The 17,158-nt window shown below is 37.9% G+C and overlaps 1 protein-coding gene across 1 annotated transcript; it reads right to left on the bottom strand.

Moving 5' to 3' along the window:
* Positions 1-202: 202 nt before the first annotated feature.
* On the bottom strand, positions 203-469 carry LOC308422649 (keratin-associated protein 19-3-like; the record flags this gene model as incomplete). The annotated part of the gene is made up of 1 exon (XM_080919263.1): positions 203-469. One exon carries the CDS (start codon positions 467-469, stop codon positions 203-205), a length of 267 nt encoding a protein of 88 aa, XP_080775389.1.
* Between the last annotated feature and the right edge of the window lie 16,689 nt (positions 470-17,158).

The raw sequence follows: 17,158 nt of genomic DNA, 5'->3' as shown, positions 1-17,158 counted from the left end.
CTTATTGAATCATTTATTGACAGTTGAACATAAACCCACTCTCAGTCCCAAGGTTTGGAATGCAGACACATTTTATAAATGGAGTCTTTAAAGTTGTAGAATTTGACCTATTCAGTTGGCTTTGCACTATCAAGGCTTCTAGGCTAAGATTTCTCAGAACGATTAGTGAAGATATCAAATGCTGAGTTTCTAGAGCAGGACTTCAATAGAAGCTGGAGAACCCGTATCCTCCATAGTATGAAGGGCGGTAGCAGCCGTATCCGTAGCTTCCAAACCCAGAGCCATATCCATAGCCTCCGAAGCCAGAGCCATATCCTCCGAAGCCAGAGCGGTACCCAAAGCCTCCGTAACCACAGCCACAGCCCAGTCTGCGGATGCTGTTAGACCCGCAGCCATAGCCGCAGCCCAGGCCTCCGAAGCCACCATAGCCAGAGCCCAGGCCTCCGTAGTAGCCGCCGAAGTAGCTCATAGTGTTAGGAGAGGTTTTGTTTGAGCTGTTTTGTTCAAGGTAAGATTCTTTGTGTGAGTGTCGACAGGTGTAGGGGGAAGCTTATATACTCAGTGCTGAACATGTGATAAAACCCGTGAGCACTCTTTTCTTTCATTCCAAGATATTAATTTAGCAGAGACACCTCATTAATCTGTTTGCTAACACAAAGAGAGGAATATAACTCATTAAAAATTTGTACCTTTCTTCTCCGTCTCGTTAGAGTGCCCGTGAACTTACTGTGTCCCCTTTTATGGGAGAATGTCAATACCTTCAAAGCTGGGTAATTTAAATTCCTGTAATGGAATTCATTATTGGGCAAATCATATCATTCTTATTAGACAGCTGCTTTCTCTAAATATTTTCTCATTTGTATCTTTCAGCTACTTTGTAACATCTAATATCCATCTAAATTTTAATAAGTGACTTTATTTAAATATATTTAAAGGTTTTGTAGCCTGCAAATTTTGCTTTTGAAATTGGCAAATGAAGGATCTGTCCATTTTTAAATTAAGAGGGCATGTTTACATGAAATATATATATATATATATATATGCACAAACTATTTTTACTTTGTTCATCATCAGATGCAACACTTTTTTCACTATCAGAATATTAAAATTTCATCTAGAAATCAAAAGATTATCAAGATATTAAATTCATTTTAGAATCACTCTAAATAGCTTTTCATATATTTTCTTTACACCATTATTCATTTTAGATATGCTATTCCTCCAGACTGACCTCTACCCGAGAATTTTCTAAGACACTCACAATCCTTGCTGCGTGACTTTCCTTCTGTCCCTCCTTCTCTTCTTATTCCATACAACAGTTATATATCAAGCCCCTCTCTACCGCATACATTGTATTTATTTTCCAATTTTTATAACAGCTGGGTATTTAGTAATTTCTCGGTCTTAGAAAACATACTTTTTAATATTTTATCCACATACCTTTCCCTTACCACAGATATTTCCCCTGTTCCAGTGTTTTCAGTGGTCCATGCCTGGCCCACATTTTTCTGTTTTACAATCATTCAAGAAATTAGTGATGTGTAAATGTTTGAATGTTTTGAGAAGAATTTCTATGCTGCTTTTGAGATTGTACTGTTTGACCAGGATGCTTTAAATGTCTTATGATTTACAACCTCCAAATATTAATTACAGTGTTTTACACACAAGCATGCAAAGAAGGATGTGAGGGGAGCCAGACTCTTTATTCAGATTTAACCATTTTAATCTTAAAGATAGAAAATCATCCCAAGCTTAATCCTCACTGGAACGCAACCATTGCATAGACTCGAGCTTCAGTCAATATTTCACATTATGTGACATTAGCTATATACCAGAGAATATATTTGTTTTATCTCCTTTTTATGTTTAAATAAAGCATTTATGATGATATATTTTCTTAGCTAGATTAACCAGCTGTTCTTCCAAAGGAAACAACCATCCTGTTGAGTAAAGAGGAGAAAATAAATTCTGTCTAGAACACTTCTTCCAGGCAACATTTGATTCAAAATGCCTGACGTCTCTCAGAGGAATATTTAAACGAATATTTTCTTTTCAGTGGATTATTTTCCTGCTCTATCCAAATTGGTTTTACTGTTCATTCTCAAAAAACAAAAAAAAAAAAAAAAGAAAAAAGAAAAAAGAAAAGAAAAAAAAAAAAAAAAAAAACAGGCAGAAAAAAAGTAATATCCTTCTCAATGAGTCATTTTACCCCAGCCACACAGTAAGTCCATTAAAAAGTTAAGGAATCTCATTATAGTTAAAACAAGTATCACAGGTGTGTGCACAGGACTAAAGGCTTATTCATGTTCCTGTTTTGATGTGCATAGTGATGTGTGCTCACACTAAGGTAGACACTACAGATGAAAAGGAACTCGATGGTATACCCTGGGTTCATATTCACAATTTCAAAGAAGCAGCAGGTTATATGTTCATGTGTCTAGTTCCTTTGCATGCATATCCACAGTTGTACATACATACGTCATGAAAAATGTACATCATCATATCAAAGCTGAATACAGTGCTGTGTGTTTGCACCACCACCTGCTTTCAGGAATGGCAGTCAGTTCTGGCACAGTGAGAACTTCCTTGTGAACTAAGGCATGTTTGTATTTTAACATAAGGAGACTTCACAGAAAGGTGAATTTTGGTTGGGCTATGCACAATGGGAAATATACAAGCAGAATAAGTCATTTTAGTGACGTAAACAGAAGAAGAGCCTATGTGTCATTTATAATACAACTCTAGAGACCAGTTTTGTTGTCATATAATCATAAACATACAAAGAAACAATTTCAAGCTCCAAATAACAGTTCAGAAGTGAACTAAAAGACAAGCATTTGGATTGAAAACATTTTCCTGTGAAGAGGATTAGAAGGAAGAAAGTCCTATTGCAGAACTGAATGAAATAAGACAATCACTTAACTGAACAAATATAGTGAAAAAAAATGTTGAATTAAGTACAAACTAACCTCATATGAAAAATTGCCCTATTTACTGGGTAACTTAAAGATCAATGGCACATTTAATTATCTAATAAAAATGTACAAAGGAGAAGGGTTACATTAAAGAACTCAAAAGGTTTTCTTGCAAAGCCACTTTACTTTCCCAGTATGCTTAATGAATGATATGGTTTAATTGAAAATATTCTATTGATCTTATAACTAAAGGGCAAAGCTTACTGAATGTAAGTAAGTTGAGAGTGAGTTGAGAAATATTTCTAAGTGTAACAAAGCATGTTTAACATATGAAAAGGTAGTTATGTTGTCAGTCATTTGTTAACTTGAATATGAGTTTTATCTCATAATAAAACCAGAAAACATATTGATCATTGTGATGCTTTTAATTCAATCCAAAACTATTATTGGAGGAATGTATAATTGTTGGTAGCTTTACGGGCTCTTTCCTCCACAATGAAATTGTTTAGATTCATCAATATGTGTGCATAATTAAATTTATAAACAGAAATAATAGTTTCTTTATTAATCATATGGATTTATTAGAAGATGGAGTAACTGAAATGATCAAATCCACTACAAACAAAATAGAAGAATTCTGGCATTATGATGCTATCTGCTTGATAAACTAAAAACTCTGTGGCATAGTCAATTTTTGTGCTCAGCTAACACTATCATGAATTGAGATGTAGACTGAGTGAGTCATCTTTATAGAATTCTCCTGTTATTGCTTTTACTATTTCATATTATGGTTCTTATTATTACATATTACTGAATGTGAAAACAATCTAATATAGAGCAGAGATTACACATCCTAGGCATAATGATTGGAGACATGTATCCACAGCCTTTGTAGGCAGACTCATCATCATCAGAGTTGTAACAATCACTGCCGCATCCCACACAGCCAGGGTCTCCACGTCCATAACCACAGCCACAGTAATAGACTCTGAAGGCTCCATGGCTGCAGGCTAGCCTGGGTAGTAATTGTGCTTGTTTATGGTGTCCAGAGTGGCGAGTTAGTCTGGTAGGGGCAAAAAGACCTAATATATATCATTTACTATCAAAACTTATATAACTCTATGTGCCAAAAATGAAGATGGCATCTAACACACAACAGTTCATGTGGGTTAAGTTCATGGCACTCCTGAAACCCAGTTCATCACCTTTAAGGCAAGAAATTCTTGGTTCTGCCTTCAAATCCTGGACCCAGTAAGTCCTAAACAGAGCTGTTCATAGACAAACAAATGACAGAGTTGTAGTACTATGTTGAAATTCAATATCACTTGATATCTAGATTTCTTTTAATTATTTTGTTTTGCTTATTATTAAATGAGAAAGGTAATTAAATCCAATTTATTATAGCCTTCCAAAGCCATGCCTGTCTCACACTGGGTGTCGTTTCAATAGGAGGAAATATTTGATAACACTGAAGGCATGAGCCAGCCTACTGTGGGCCACAGACATCAAGAACATCCCAGAGGAAGCTGAAATTGACTCATCAGTGTTTCGTCTTATTTTATTATTATTTTAGAGCATGGATCCTCATAACCATAAGCTTTATTTTAAATTTTGAAAAATAAAACCATTTTTATCTTTTAACATGGAGTAAACTTTTCAAGATGAAAGGCAGCTGTTAACAATAATTAGAGATCTATCTTGTAATCAGTCTCACAAACAATTCAAAATTTAAGTGTTTTATGATGATTTGTTTTCATATATATTTGCTATCCAAAGTGTTATCATGAAGCAGCAATTACAGTCTCTTCCCCTAAAACTGTCTTCAACGAGCCCTCACCTCCTCTGTTCCTTCCTTCCTGCAACATATTGTTGGCTTTTTTCTTGAAGACTTAATTTTCCATATAAACTCTATATTATTATTTAGTGACACATAGCTACTTTCACCATAATCATTTTACTTTCTTTCCACTTGCCTATTGCATGTTTATTTATAACATAATAGCTGACTGGCAGCTCATAAGATAATAAGTATTTATTAGACTCTCAGATATTGACAATGTTCTGTTATAAATGACTATAAAATTCAGCAATCCTTCACACTGGAGATGTCCTGAAAATTTCTCGGGAATAACCATGTTGTTAAAAGGTAGAAGAGAATAGATATTTGAGATGAAAATGATTCTCAACCATCCTTAAGATACTGTCCATGTGTACAAGATCTCAAGGTTGCTGTAAGGTTTGCCTAATCTGTACTCACATGTAACCCTGAGTTCAGGTTTAAACATAAGCAACTTCTATGTCTTTACACATAGAGATAACTTTCACGATTGTTAATTTGAACACTGTGTAGGAATACCACACTGTTTTAAGATTTAAGTTAGTGAATAGGTTATGGTTTGGATTGTTATTATCTATAGCTGTAAGTTAAATAATTGTGACCTCTGGCTTCCATACAGCATCTCACCAGCATGTGTATGTGTCCACGCACTTACACAAACATTTATACATAGGCACAAAAACACACTTGGCAATTTATAATAATATTTCACATTACTACCTTTCTGCTTCTTTTCTTTTGTTTATTCTGAATAAAAAACTACACTTAGTAATTTGAGTATTTTATCCTCATTAATTCAAGCTAAACCCACAAACTTTCAAAAGTGGGTTTTTGAATGTAACCATTGACTTACTTGGATTTACAAATTATTTATTTCCTTAGAGTAACTGTTGAACTGTTGTAATGTGTTTGCCCAAGATAACCATATCTGTTCCCCAGAATATGAGATATTATAAATCCTTGTTTTACTCCTGCAGAGATCCATAGAAACAATTAATCAATATCCAGCAGCATAATAACTGTGCACTGTACTTTGTAATACATTTTATATAGATCACTCTTGTTTATTATTATGGGTAATCCCTATAAATATTATGGATGAATAGTGTTAATAACTTGAAAATTAATATCTGTTGTTACTATCTGTCAAACATTGCAACCCTCTAAGCAAGTCATTGGTCTGATGGAGTCCAGTAAAGTGATAATTCACATTAAAACCATGGAGTCAAAGAAGCTCTCCCTGGCCGGGTGAAGAAGGAGTCTATACCCACAATTAATGAGCAAGTCTGAGAACTTACTACTCATTTGTATCCACCTTGAACTAAACTACATTAATTAAAACAAAAAAACTAAATAAAGAGAGGATTATAATATGAATATGAAAAGTGAGTGAATTCTTACAACGTTATATGTCTTGATAGGATGAACTGGTAGGCAAACCTATTATGAAATTTAATGGTTTCCTTCAAAAATTCAATAAGGAAAACATGAAACAAGAGCCAGAGACAGCATTTTCATGAACAAATGTAAAATGAATGCAACATATTCTGATTTCCAGTAAAAAAAAAAAAAATGGATCGCAAACTAAACCAGAATATTTTCTACGTACTGAAGCTGGGAGTGTCTAAAGCACGATTAGATGATAAACCCTCTTAAAACCTCGAACTCTTCAGATTTTCTTGGCTTAGCCCACAGTCATATAGATTCAATATTTGATTGATTCGTCTAATCATATTACAATATCCAGCACTGGTCTCCCAAGTCAGCCCTTCAGTAGAAGGTGGAGAATCCATAACCTTCATAGGAAAGCGGGTGCCTATAGCCATATCCAAAGCCTCCATAGCTACCAAAGCCACAGCCATGGCCACAGCCACAGCCACAGCCCAGGCTCCCAAAGGCCCCTGTAGTAGCTGTTGTAGTAACTCATGGTGTCTGAGATGAAGAGCTTGGTCTACTACTGTTCAAGGGTAGATCTCGAACACACACGTTCTCATGGGAGGCATGCTTATCTGCCCCTAGCAGAACATGTGACATGTACTTTGCCTTCCCTCTTTTTGCATCATTTCACTTTAATTAAAGTTACTTAAAACTCCTTCCTACATTGTCCACTGGCAAGGAGAGCCTCCTTTGCATTCATTAAACTATTAAAATGTGCTGAGCTGCCAAATTATCAAGGCCCTTAAAGTTCCTCTCATCACTTAATGAGACAGAGTTGCTGCATCTTCAAAGTCTGGACAGACCAACCCCCTCATAGAACTCCTCATACCTGGCATGTTAGAATGATCACATCTAACAATGGCTTTTTTTTTTTTTTCATACAATCATTCCTCAGCACACCTCCCATTCTCTTGGAAAATGTTGGGATTTTTGTTACATATTGTTATTTATGGTTCTTTACTTTGCCAGACTATCATGTTGTCAGATTCATGTAGGAGCCTATCTATTCAGCATGACTTCTTTATTTAATCAAGTACTCTTTAGGAGTCTTCTTCCTCTTATATTTTTTTTTGACAGCTCATTTTTGTTTTATATCTGGATATAGTTCTAACTCATAAAAATAATGCCTTGTCTATCCATGTACTCAAGGTATTCTTACTGTTATACTGGATTGTTAACTATGATAACAATAAGTCACTTTTTTCATATTATCATGTGCAGGTAAAGTTTCAGATCATCTGTGTAAATGTCAAGGAGGAAAATTGCCTGGGAAGAATATGTTTAGCTTGGCAGGAAACTGCCAAACAGTCTTATTACTGTGCTATGCCCATTTGCATTCCTGGCAGGAGTAGACATTCCCCTGGCTCCACACCCAGGGCAGCATTTGTTGCTGTCAGTGTTTGGCACTTAACTCGATGTGATGTGTATGTTAGTATTGTTTTCAGAAAATCACCCACTCTGTGTCCTCAAACATGTCAGTATGTTATGATGAAACATGTGAAATAAAAACCTAGGAGCCATCTGTTCTTATTCAGTTCTATAGATACTTCTTTCCTCTTCTTGTATGTGTACATCCCCTTTGCTTTTATCATGTGCTATGTTAGAACATCACATTGCTTAAGTATTGAGTAACTTCCACATTCTAGGTAGGCATTATGCCTCTCACTAGCTTGTATAATTCGCCGAATACATGTAAATATTCAGATTTTTTTTTTTAAAAAGGAGTTCAAATGGCTGCTGACTTCCAAAGAACATAAAACCCACAGTGTATTGTTTATTATCTTTAAAAATTGTCTTATTTTGAGGTAACATATAGTTATTCATGTGAATAATTATTTCTCATTTAGTCAATTAGAAGCTATAAAAATTATAAATCAATCAAAAAGTTTTAATGATGTCACCCTGCCAGATCTTTTATTCTCTCGGTGCTGATGAGCCCATGATATATTATATCTTAGGCAAGTGTCTTACAGCCTGACTTTATCTTAAATCAATGCAACCTGACAATTGGTAAAATAAATATGATAAAATGCTATTATGCTAGGAGTGGCAAATGCTATATTCAAATTGATTTTATTTAGATATAATGTTTCTTCAGGGCATAATGCCATTAACCACTTAGAAATGATATTATTTCGTGTAAAATTTCGACTTCATCAAACATTATAGTGCGGTTTCTGTTCTGATTTTGAAAGAGAAGGGCCTTTTTATCAGAGAAAACATGTTCAGAAAAAGATTCTGTGTCTTTCAAATTTATATTTATTTATGTAACCCAAATTATTTTGAAATTATTTTTAAAAATAAACCTTGGAGTTGGCAATTATTATAGCTCATTTCCCAAACAAAGGACTCCATGATTTTATGATAGAATATTGAAATAAATAAATGTGGCCAGTTAGATATAAGTAAATCCTACAGAAAAGCATACAATTATAAATACCTCACAGTTTATTTGGCTACAGTGCACTTGATCTGAAAGTAATGAAGGAAGCACAAAAGAAGTAGAGTAGTTGGTCTTCTCTGAATTGGGGCTCTGATCTGGATTTAACACACTCATGCAGTTTATCTTAACTTCACCTAAGTATTCGCCTTTCTGAAGAGTCTTTTCTATCCAAGACAGTATGAAGAAAGCATTGAGAAAAACGGTTCATAGTTAGAATTATATCCCTGTCTTGCTATTATTGAGTACTGAACAGAAAAATAAGAAATTTGGTTTTATAACAAAATTACATATATTTGTCTCAAGGGAAATCTGATATTTTATTCCACATGTACACTAGCAAATGCATAAAAGGAGGTGACAGGAACTTCATAAATATTTGGTTTTGGTGCCTGGTGTGTACCTAAAGGTCCTCACTCCAGGAAGTTTGGTTAAATTTCACAAGTCTGCAAGACAGCTACACCAGTGTATATGACTTGATACCCAATGAAAGTAACTTTTATTTTTCCAAAATAATATGCACAGCATTTCTTGATGCATATAATTCATAAAAACACCAGCAATTCACACATCTTCTGATTAGGAAGACAACATGACATGGATTTTTCCAAACACTGTTTATTTTGAAAAGATAGTCAATGGTATCTTGCTTTAGCATTACTTTTCTTACTATCAGAAGAATAAAGCAAAAAATACATTTTTAGGGAAGCAAAAGAAATTTACTCCTCCCCCATGTCTCAGTCTGTACTTGTAAGTAGAATTTAATGTGATGAGTTTCTTTTTAAAATAATGGGATTTTTTTATTCCTTGAAAATTTCATATACTGTACATTAATCATATTTATACTCCTCTCCCAATGTTTGCCACCCCCTCGCTCTCCTATCTCCCTAACCACCCAACTTTATATTTTCTTTAACTCTCAGAAAAAAAGTTTAGCCTGTGTTGAGTGACTACTCCTGGAGATATATATCCTGGTGACTACTGCCCAGGCCATGTGCCCCACAGACCCCCTCTCCTCTATTCTTTTGGCTGTTTTTGTCATTCTTCATACTAACTCTGCTACTGCCCAGACTCTCCCTAGCCTTCCCAACACCTACCACTGAAGATTCTTTGCCATGGAAACCTAAAATGGACACACAAAAGTCATTAGAACCCAGGACTGACCACCTGAAGGATGTCGGACCTGGATTGAGATACCCCTACACCCCGAGTCCACCTCCACTCACCAAGCCCTTTCCTTACTTTAGTTATTGAAACACAGATGAATGTCTCCAGGAGGCCTCCAAATATGGAGGTTGCAGATATTGCAGCTGCCCAATTGAACCTACTAGTCGTGGCGGCACCATGATCACCAAACTTAAACAATATTTTCAGCTTTCCATCAGCGAACCATGGATAAACATTCCATGGTTTATCATATCAAAGTTACTAGTAAACTCTAACCCAATACCTATGCCAAATATCCCATAGCTGACCCACATGTCTCTCATGAGCTGTTTCTGCCTTCAAATCAGTATTTACCCATATTAATATGCTTCAAAAGAAAAATCAGCCTCCAAAGGAGGTCTAAGATACCCTCTTCTGGCTCATTACATTACATCCAATATATAGCTGACTTTTTCCTTTAACCACCCACCCCAAGGCTTTTTCTGTGCTTCTCTCTCCCACCCATTATTAGCAGCTGTTCCCACTGACATTTCCCTTCACAACCTCCATGAACCCCTACCCACAAGAAAAGCACAAGACATTCCTCTTTGTCACCTAGTCCCCTCCCTGCCTTGTAGGACCCTCCTTGAAACCCTATCATACATGTGCCTGTGACATCACTATCACCTAATCAGTATGTGTTAACCCTCCTTCGTTTCTCTGGTGCAAAGGCACTACAGGTGCCTGTATTCACCCCCCACACCCCATTCCCAAGGTTCCTGTAGCCCTGTGATAATTGTTTCTCAGGTTTATTTCTACAGACCAGAAGAACTCCTCTAGCAGATGAGAGAAAGCCAAAAGAGGACTGAGATCTTCATCCCTCTGCTCATTGGACTGGCCCTTGATGTCTCACTGGGTGTGACAGGAACCACTAAAGCAGCCCTTGTCCAAACACATCTAGCCAGCAACATCAAAGACAAGCTTGACCAGGCAATGGCATCCACAGCAGACAGCCCTGAGTCCCTTCAATACCAGATGACCTCTTTAGCAGGAGTTGTTTTCCAAAAATCAAAGGGCCCTGGACTGACTAATGAACAGGGAGAGACTTGTATTTTGCTGGGGGAGGAATGCTGCTTCTATGTCAATGAATCTGGTATAACAAGATATACAAATCCTCAAAGAGCTCCAGGGAAACCTCCAGGCAAGCAATGCTCCCAAAACCCCTTAGTACTCAAACCTCTTGGTAGCTTGACTTCTTCCACTCCTTGGCTCCACAGTAGCCACTGGAGCATGGCTTCTTTTGGCACCTTGCCTCATCCAATCTCTAAAGCAGCAGTTGAGTACCATTGCAAAGATCACTACTAATCAGGTCTTGGTTCAATCAGACTGTTTCCAACATAGGAGGCAGTTACTCCAATACCACCTCTCCTTTATAAAAAGAAGAGGAGTTGTGTGGGGCAGTGGATTGTGAGAGGAAGCCTAGTAAAATAGAGCAAGGTTGGAAGCCCCAGAGATCCAAATGGAGGGCAGGAGCTTCACCTGCTCCTGCCAGAAGATCCCTGTTTTGTAGCCGCAGCCCCCTATAGAGAGGAATGTAATCATCAGTCATTTAGGAGCTACACCCCCAGGCCCCTCCACATGTAGATGAGTGAACCCTAACATCTCAGAACGAGCCAATAGGATACACCTGCTGTCAGACACCAACCAACCTACAACTGTATGCAAGATCCTATCTAGAAGGAATAAAGGTGTGAAAATTACTCCATCACCTGAGACCATCTCTTATATGAGAGCTGTCACACTTCCTGGGAAGAGAATGCTGTCTCTAAGCTTTCCCAGCTAGAAGCTCCTCCACACCTCCACTTGCTAGCCAAGCCCTCTGCTGGCTTCATTCTGCATTCATTCAGAGGCACTGCAGCAGTGGCCGGACAACTGCACCAGAACAGCCTTAGCTATTGCATTTCCCTCTCCCTGCTCATGCCTTTCCCCCTTCATTTGAACATTCCCAGCAGGCTGGGCCAGAGATAGGCCAGGATAGTGTCCAGTTCACAAACCAGCATAGGTAGACAGCACAAATGTTACAGAGTAGGGGTTATTTTTAAAAAGGAAGAAACAAAGATAAGGATTATGGAGTTGGGATTGTTTGGAGCAGATTTAGCAGAAGTTAGAATGAACACAATACAAGTACATCCCAAGAAACTATCAAAAAATTAGTACAAATATATTGTTAGCATTTCTTTTAAGTTAATTCCTGATTTAGTGGGCCGATGTTGTATATAATATATAACCACATTATAAAGTGCTAGTATGTGGTATTGCACTTCCTTCAAAGGCAACTGAGTTCTACAATATGCTACTATGATACTATATTATGTGGGGGTGCATGTATGTATGTGCATGTGTATGTGTGTGAGCATGCTCATGTAGTGTGTGTGTGTGTGTGTGTGTGTGTGTGTGTGTGTGTGTGTGTGTGTGTGTGTTTGGTAGAGGTTGCTCACATTCACATATGCAAAGTTCAGAAGAAGATACCGACAGATATACTCCATCACTCCCTGCATTTTTCTCTTGAAACAGTGTTTCTCATAGAACCAGAAGCTTGTTCTGCCTTGTTATACTTGGTTTGGTTTGGTTCAGTTTGGTTCAGTTTGGTTTGGTTTGGTTTGGCTAGGAAGGTTGACCAGCAAGCTCAAGAGCAGAGGTTTCCAATTTCACCAATGCTGTGACCCCTTTTTATAGATCCTTATGTTGTGGTGACCCTCAACATTTTTGTTGCTACCTCATAACTATAAATTTTCTAGTTTTTGGAATCACAATGTGAATATCAGTGTTTTCTGATGGGCTTAGCTAACCCTTGTGAAAGGAACACTTGATTCTCTTCAAAGGGCTTGCAACTCCTAGTTGAAAACCACTGCTCTAGATCTTTTCCCCACCCTACCCCTAACCCATCACTGTTACTCTAAGTGGAGGTCACTGTTGGGTTAGTTGTTGGGGAAGTGTTCTTCAGTGGGGAAGCACCCAGGTTTGCTGAGGGGGTCTCCAGGCCTGTGATGAATCCCAGAGTCATCTGGTTCTTGGATACCCCAAGTTCATGAGGCTCTTGGACACCCAGGCACTGCTGGATGCCAAGAAAGGGCTGAGAATAGAGAGGGGGCCCACGGGCAGGCTCTAGCCCAGGGCCGAGGGGAAAGAGGGAGTTCATGCTGTACAGGGGTCCTTGTCGTATTGGCATTGGCTGCAGGCTTGGTTTGATGGTGGCCACAGCTAGGAGCACAGGGAGGCCTTCTGTGGGGGATTAGGCTGTGGCTCTTTAGACAAAGGCCTTCTCTACAGCTCCCAAAGTTGGGTCCCAATGGAAAGAGACAGTCAGTGGGTTCAAGATTTTTATTGTCATGGAGAAAAGTGGATAAGTAAAACCATACCCTGACTTCTCATGGTGGGCTTGAGAAGGGAGGAGTGTCTGGGAAGAAAGGCTAAGCTTCCAGGCCTTTAGGTACCTCATTATAATAGAGATTTGTTTTGAGCCTGTATGACCTGTGGCCACAACCTCACCTGTAGAGGGACTTGGGACACTGCCCTTACATGACTGATGGTCACAAAAATATGGAGCTTCATGGCTAGTGATGGCAGTCTGGCTTCAGGAGTAAAGTGAGACTCCTACTGTCCCTTAAGGTCACCGGGGTTCCAAGCCTCTCTCAACCAGGAACAAGGATACTTTCCACAGGTCACAGCCCTACAGGCCACTGCACTGGGCTTTTAAGTATGTCCTAGTGATTGACACTGAGATCCCAAAGGTTGTGCAGTGAACACTAGCATGTACTTCTCTCATCCACCTCATCCACCTCATCCACCTCTTCCAGTGAGACCACTCAGCTCCTCATATATTTTAAGTGGTATCTTATCTAAGCTTATGCTAGTGTAAACATTAAGCAAAGTTTGCTACCAACTATATTTTCAAAAGGGTATTAACACAAGAGACATAAACACATTTTTAAGTTGGGATAATTTATTGCAAAAGAACAAAAAGTCTACATTTAAGACATGGCAGAAGAGAAATTAGGGGGCATAATATGGAGACTTACAAGATGGTAGGCTTTGTCTCAAAGGCTTGCACGTTCAATGGTTGTCTAAAAGACATGCTAAATTGTTTTCTTCCTGATTCGGTTCATGGTAAGTATGTTCATTTGATTTAGTCCTTGTTTAAGTTTGGGGTAATTCTCTCATATTTAAGATGCTGATTCCTCTGGAACATGTTTCAGTAGAAGCGGGAGGAGCCATATACTCTGTAATAAAATGGGAGGCGGCAGCCATATCATACCTGCCACCGCCTGAGCCATAACCATAGCCTGCAAAGCCACAGCCAGAGCCAGAGCCATAACCCAGGTTCCCAAAGCCTCGGTGGCCAGAGCCCTTGCCTCCGTAGTAGTTGCCGTGGTAGCTCATGGTGTTTAGAGTGGTAGTTAAGGTTTTCTGTTCAAGAAATGATCTTGAGTGTGTGTGAGCCTGTGCAGGGGAGGTTTGTATACGCACTCTGGCTGGAGCAGATGACGAGTCATGCACATACTTTTTCTTTGTGTCACCGTAGATAGTATTTTTCATGTAGCAACTCATTTCTCTGTAATGTCCTGACACACAAAAGGCCCTCATTCTCATTAAAACACGTGACATTGCTTAATGTTCTATTTAGAATGTCCTTGGGCTTATTGTTTTGCTTATAGGAGGAGAGACGGTTGAATAGCCAAAACACACACACTTCAAACACTGAATAAAATGCTTCATTACCAAGAGTATTGCATCGTTGACATGTGGTGGGGATATTTTGATATACAACTAGACATTTCTCCTGCTTTATTGCCTCTCAAATTGATTACTTCATCTCCAGCTATACCCATTGTTATTTTATCAGCACACATTTGTCAGATCCATGCACATCACAGAACAAACGTATTTATCAAGGAAATTGCTTTCTAAAAATGCCTAAATATGTGCTATGTGAAAATGGTCTAAATTCACAGAGACTCTTTCACCTGATCTGTACTTTAGATCTGGAATCACAAAATAAAGAATGTGTCAATGCTTGCATTCTTTAAGTACAATACCTTTGTAATTGTTCCATTTCATACCAGCTTCATACCTTTTGGCCATAAAATATAAAACCAGTGCAGAAGTTGAGAGTGTGAAATTTTTCCTCTAAAGCAAACTTATTGGAGGCAGCTCAAGAACTCCTAGCTAAAACTGTTCAAAACAGAGAGCCCACTTGCCTGCTTGTTTCACCTGCTTTGTTGATTTCATCTGTGCATGTGTGACTTCCCTTTCCCTTATGGCCTGAGCTTTCTTCCCAGTGCCTACCAGGAATATGCAGGTGAAGGGATAATGATGCCTTTCTTCTTTGGCTTCATTTCATTTACCTCAGCCCTTGTTTCTGTTTGTCACACTCCTCTTCAGTTTGTCTTGACTGGGATCCCTTCATTTCCACAGTTCATGGTCTGCCCACTCATCTCAGACAACTTTGACCTACACCCTAACTCTATTAAAATGGATTTAGCAACGTACTTTTTGCAAAACCTTATGGCAGATCAGAAGCTTCCCATAAACATTTCAAAATTAGGTTGCTGTGAGGCTTATGAAATGAATACACAATGGTGAAATGATACAGAACTGATACGTACAATTAAAAAAACATGGGGCATGTCTCTATTAGACTCTCAGCTCACAACACCACTAGCCAATCGAGGACCAGGATGAAAATGGTGAGCTTGAGGCATGATAGGAAAAAATACCAAATTTCATGCAAGTCTAGACTGAACACAGTCAGACCATGTTTTAAAGCAAACACAAAACTAGGTCAATTCTCAAATTATGTTTCAATATTATGGCTGAATTTTAATTTTAGTGCATGTTAAATTACCATGAAAATACTTTCAAGCTTGCATTACAAAGTATCCTATGCTAACCCATTTTGTTAGCACGCTTAACATAAAATCATAAAACATAACTACAAAAAGTTTTTGAAAAATAATTTTTCTAAAAGCTCTAAGTAATAATCAGATGGCATTAGGCACACACCATATTAGGACAGCTAGCTCAGAAGGAATAAGTACTCAGAACTTTCTCATAGGATTTCTAGAGTTTAGCTCCGTGATAGTGCATGAAGCTTTGTGTAGCTTCTTGATGAACACTTCCTTCCTATCATGTTCAATCGTATAGCTCGGAGCTAGAGGTCACATGGCCAAATAAACTAATTCCAAGACTATCTACAACTAGAAATCTGGAATTACAGAATTAAAAATCATTGTTGTCTAATAGAGCTCAAACCAATATACTTTTTATTAAACTTTAGCAGGTCTTATGTCATATTACATGTCTTGTGACGACTTTCAGTGATGATTGACAGGTTTCCTGGGACTGGAAGTCATAAACGAGCAAAGAACAGCTGTAGCCTCCTGTCTCTTGAACTTTAGCTATATTTATTTTTCATTGACTTAATAATAAGAATAAATTAGATTCTCAGAAGAAAAACAACTGCCTTCAACCGAATGCTATAAGAGGGATGAACAATAAGATCTACGACTCAAGTTAGGACCACGTTGCAATGCCACATTAAACACATCTAATGGAAAATGATTATAGAGATATTTCCCAATACAAAATATACTGCCGAATTTTCAGATGAAAAATTACTATCTTGAGAGTGAAAGGAGAAATAACTGTTGTGGTAAAATATCCAATATTTATGGAATAACTCTAAATTACTATCGAACAGCTGTATGTACACCAGCAGCTCTTAAATCTTATGCCAACAAGCTTGTAAAATGCATAATTCATCATCCCTGCTTGCTGTAAGTGGGAAATGGATTAGATACAATGAGACCTCAGAGACACTGGATTTTTTTCCAGTGGATCATTCTCTCAGCAGTCTTAGATCCCAACTTTGTTCCAGAAACTGACAGTCTAGTATCATCCCGTAGAAAATTAAGTGACATTGCTGTTTCTCAAAGCACCAATCCAGTGTCACATGCAGGTCTAGCAAAAGTGACACATGTCAGGTCTACTCAGACCATGGGCCACCTAGATCCTAGGTAATATCCTGGGTCTTCAAGACTGATGCCTGAATAGCTCACTGCGCAGAAATGAGGCTTAAAACTGAAAAGTATTTTAGCATCTTTAATGATAATGTGGTCACTTTTTGATATTCTATATAGAATATGCACATATAATCACATTCTTGGAAATATCAGTAATTAATTTCCATGATATATGATCATTTGGGCATCATGTCTATGAAAAAGTCAATCAACATTTTACTACTTACTCTCTTTGGTAGTAGTTCTAGTTACAACATGTTCATTTTGAGTACAAAAGTTTCCTTCTATTTCAGGGCTTCCA

This window comes from Micromys minutus (assembly GCF_963924665.1).
Source record: "Micromys minutus genome assembly, chromosome: 7".
Lineage (NCBI taxonomy): Eukaryota > Metazoa > Chordata > Mammalia > Rodentia > Muridae > Micromys > Micromys minutus.
The sequence above is the reverse complement of the archived record's forward strand: the minus strand, read 5'-3'. Positions and strand labels throughout refer to the sequence as shown.